The 3,479-nt window shown below is 48.3% G+C and overlaps 1 protein-coding gene across 1 annotated transcript; it reads right to left on the bottom strand.

Annotated features, from left to right (window-relative positions):
• Window positions 1-267: 267 nt before the first annotated feature.
• On the bottom strand, window positions 268-2,238 carry LOC140799323 (glucan endo-1,3-beta-glucosidase 11-like). The gene is made up of 2 exons (XM_073153611.1): window positions 718-2,238; window positions 268-621 (listed from the first exon to the last, which is right to left on the bottom strand). Exons 1-2 carry the CDS (start codon window positions 1,897-1,899, stop codon window positions 556-558), a joined length of 1,248 nt encoding a protein of 415 aa, XP_073009712.1. The 5' UTR covers window positions 1,900-2,238; the 3' UTR covers window positions 268-555.
• Window positions 2,239-3,479: the final 1,241 nt, after the last annotated feature.

Consider the following 3,479-nt stretch of genomic DNA (forward strand, 5'->3'; position numbering starts at 1 on the left):
TCTCAGCAATTTTTTTAATTTAGCGTTTTATATGGGGCTATAATTTATTATTCCCTTTTGACAATATATTTAGGCTATAGTTATTTTATTAAATTAAATTTGAAATAGGATTATTTTGGTAAAAAATTATACTTTATCTACCTTAACACAACTTTTTGCAGCAGAGAATGTAGTGGCTTGCCAACTCAGGAGACAGATCACGTGATGGATGTCGCATCACACAATCCAATATCGTTTAAAATCACCACTTACCTCGCACTACTCAAATGATTCAAATTAGACACTATTTAACTATTAAAATTGAGAGATTGACCAGAGTTTTTGCATGGTCCGACTAATTGAAAATCTCACAGGTAAAAAATAATGCATCAAATAGCGTTCCCGTTTTAAACGCTCTACAATTCTGGCGTCGAGTCAAATCCCAAATCATTAATTAACCACCACCACTTGTACAAAAAAAAACTTACTTTTTTTATTTTTATTTTTTAAAAAAAATAGGCAATAGTCTACCTAATCTCCAACCAAACCTCCCCATCTCTCAGCATTTACTCGATCTCAAACAAACTGTGTCAGTACACCTAACACAGCTAATGCTCCTGCCATCATCCTCCTCCTCCATTCCTTTGGAAAAAGAAAACATTTTCTTTAAATCTATTGAATAAATTTGAGAAACTAACAAGATGCTTTAGGTAGTAATAGTAGAAAATAGAAACTTACCGCCGGAGCAGCCGAAATGCTGTAAAAGCCATCGGAGCCACCGGAGATGTCATCACCGCCCCCGCCGCTCCCACCACCTCCGCCGCCGCCGGTGGCGGTGGAATTCTCGGGTGGCACGGTGATGCCGAGGGGGTAAGCAGGGGTTCCATCGGGCTTGAAGAGGCCATAATTGCGCTCGGAGGTGGGCCCGGGCTTGAGGTTCTCATTAAACAACGCAAACACGTAAGCCCTAACGGGCAACCCCGGCCTCAACGGCGTGCCCTTCCCCTGCGCCACCAGCTTCATCACATTCCGGTTGTACTTTGCCGCATTCGCGGGCGTCGCCCCTGTCTCGTTTGGGTCCCCCGCAGAAGGCCATCCCGTTTCCGACACTCTGACCTCGACGGCCTTCGCAGAGTCGCCGGCGGCAGCGGTGATGGCGTGGTAGACGGCGTCGACTTGCGCGAGGAGAAGGTTGGCGTATCGAAGTCCGGAGACCGGGTCCGTGACGCCGGGGTTGGATTCGAGGAGCGCATAGGCAATGTCGACGCCTGAGGGGTCGTCCGCGTAGGCGAAGTAGGTGTAGGCGTTGACGAGGAAGGGGGAGTTGGTCTTGGCGTGGAAGGCTATGATGGGGCAGAGGTAGGGGACGAGGTCTCGGCGGAACACAGCGGAGGAAGGAGGATACGAGGTGGAAAGAATGGCGAGGGAATGGGCAGTGGTGACGACGATCTGGTGGTCGAGGCCGAGGGTGACGAGAGCGGAGTGGAGGGATTCCATGGCTGGAAGAAGGGAGTGGGCTAGAGCGGTGTTGTTGCTTGTGAGCACTTCATTTCCCACCGTCAGAGCTGCGATCTTGGTGGCGGGGACGAAGGGCTTGATGTTGTCTTGGACCCAGGAGAGGGCTTCGTTCGGGTCGGATACGACCGGGACGCAGCGGTCGGGGAGGCCGACGACGAGCTCGATGCCGGTGTTTGCGAAGGCGTGGAGGACGGAGGGATCGGCATCGTACAGCCGGATGCGGCCGACTCCGATGGACGCTAATAGTGGAAGGGTCGCCGACGGGGTGGGAAGGTTGTTGCCCACTCGCCCGTAGTTGATGCCCACGAGGGAAGAGGAGGTCGCCGCGCATGGATGGAGACGGAAAAGAATAATTAGGAGATGGATACCGCACCCGAATCGGAAGAAGCAATGCAACCTCATTGTTGGTGGATCAGACGAAATCCAAGAGGAAGAGGAAGAGGAAGGAGAAGAAGATAATCTTAATACTTTGAAGTATTCAAGTGTGAGTTACACTCACAGCTGGTATTTTTGTCGGAGGCGAATGGAGGTTGGTGGAGGAGGAGGAGATGTGTTATCTTGTGATTTGGTTACCGGGAGGTGAGGAGTATAGGGAGAGACAGGAGGAATCACATGGTAGGGAGGGTCAGATGCTACTGGACAAGAACGGATATAACGGGGCCTTTTTCTTTAATTCGAAAACTGAAGCAAACCCACGTGAATTGTGATGGTAGTGCCTTGGGGTAGTGGTGGCAGAGTGACAAAATTGATCAGGCCCTTTAATCCGGGCCGCTTTCTACTTTCCTACTGCGATGAAAAGTGAGTTAGCAAGGGAACGGTACAGTGAGTGATAGAAGAAAAAGAAGGTATGCAACTTCTCCAGGAACTTTTTCTAAAAGACCCAACCCTATTACCCAGAAATTGATTGAGAGATTCTAACTTTAATATACGCACAGTGGTCCGGAAAGTGATTGCCTGATTTTTCGTCTCTTGTTGATTAATGGAGCACTTTTAAAGATCCATAACTGAAGTGTAAATATAGATTAAGAGTACTTATATATCTTTTTAGCAAGTGAGTTGAATAGAAAGAAATCAAATTAAAGGCCACTTGGCCCGAATTAAATTTTTTGGAAATTTTTATATGATACGATTCGAACTTCACCGACGTCGTCTCGAGCATGGATTCACTTTATGAGTGTTTTTATTTCATGTTTTAGTGTTTAATTTCCATTAAAATAAGTTTTCTGTAAGTCGCGTTCGAACGCGGGTGGAGTGAGTTCGAACGCGGTTTGTGAACGGGGTTGTGAACGTCGTGAAGAGAATGTATTGTGCGTTCGAACGCGGTGTGTTCGAACGCACTGTGAACGTCTGCATCGCGTTCGCAAATACCGACAGGCGCGTTCGATCGCGCGTTCGAACGCCTGCATCGCGTTCGCAAATCCACAAGAGCGAACTCGGTGCGTTCGAACGCGATCGGGCGAGTTCGAACGCGGTCGACGAAAAAATTATGTTTTTAGGGTTAATTTGAGTTGTTGGTTAGCCTATAAAAGGATGTGGTAGGCAACCAAATTGATTATTGATTATTGAGATTGAGTTTTGCCTTGCCTCCTTCGTCTTCTTCGCTCCCGTTCTCTCAATCCCCGGCGACGCCGCTTCTAACCTCCCTCGTTCGGCTAATCACCCTAGTCCCTTAGGGGTGGCTCTCTTCTCCCCCTTCGTCCAATCTATCCAGCACTTGCCCTAACCTTTCCATCAACCATAACCCATCCACCACCACTTTTTCACCAATGCCACCCCATTAACGCCGGTCCTCCACCAACCATCATTACCTAGGATCTCGTGCCTCCATCCACGAATCCAAAACAGAGCATCTTGACGTTCGTCCACTAAACGGACGATATCTCGAGATCCACAACTCCGATTCGCCTGAAACTTGATTTGTTGGAAAGCTCTTTTCTAGGGCGACGACATATCAAAATTTCACATCGATCCAACGGCGGAAT

The sequence above is a fragment of the Typha latifolia genome, chromosome 12, assembly GCF_019914945.1.
Source record: "Typha latifolia isolate L0001 chromosome 12, TyphaL0001v2, whole genome shotgun sequence".
Lineage (NCBI taxonomy): Eukaryota > Viridiplantae > Streptophyta > Magnoliopsida > Poales > Typhaceae > Typha > Typha latifolia.

Excerpts from the sequence above, each read along its gene's own strand:
- LOC140799323 (XM_073153611.1), bottom strand. The coding sequence starts at position 1,899 with ATGAGGTTGCATTGCTTCTTCCGATTCGGGTGCGGTATCCATCTCCTA. Across the intron at positions 622-717 it reads GCATTTCGGCTGCTCCGGCG|GAATGGAGGAGGAGGATGAT; the intron begins GTAAGTTTCTAT and ends CTTTTTCCAAAG.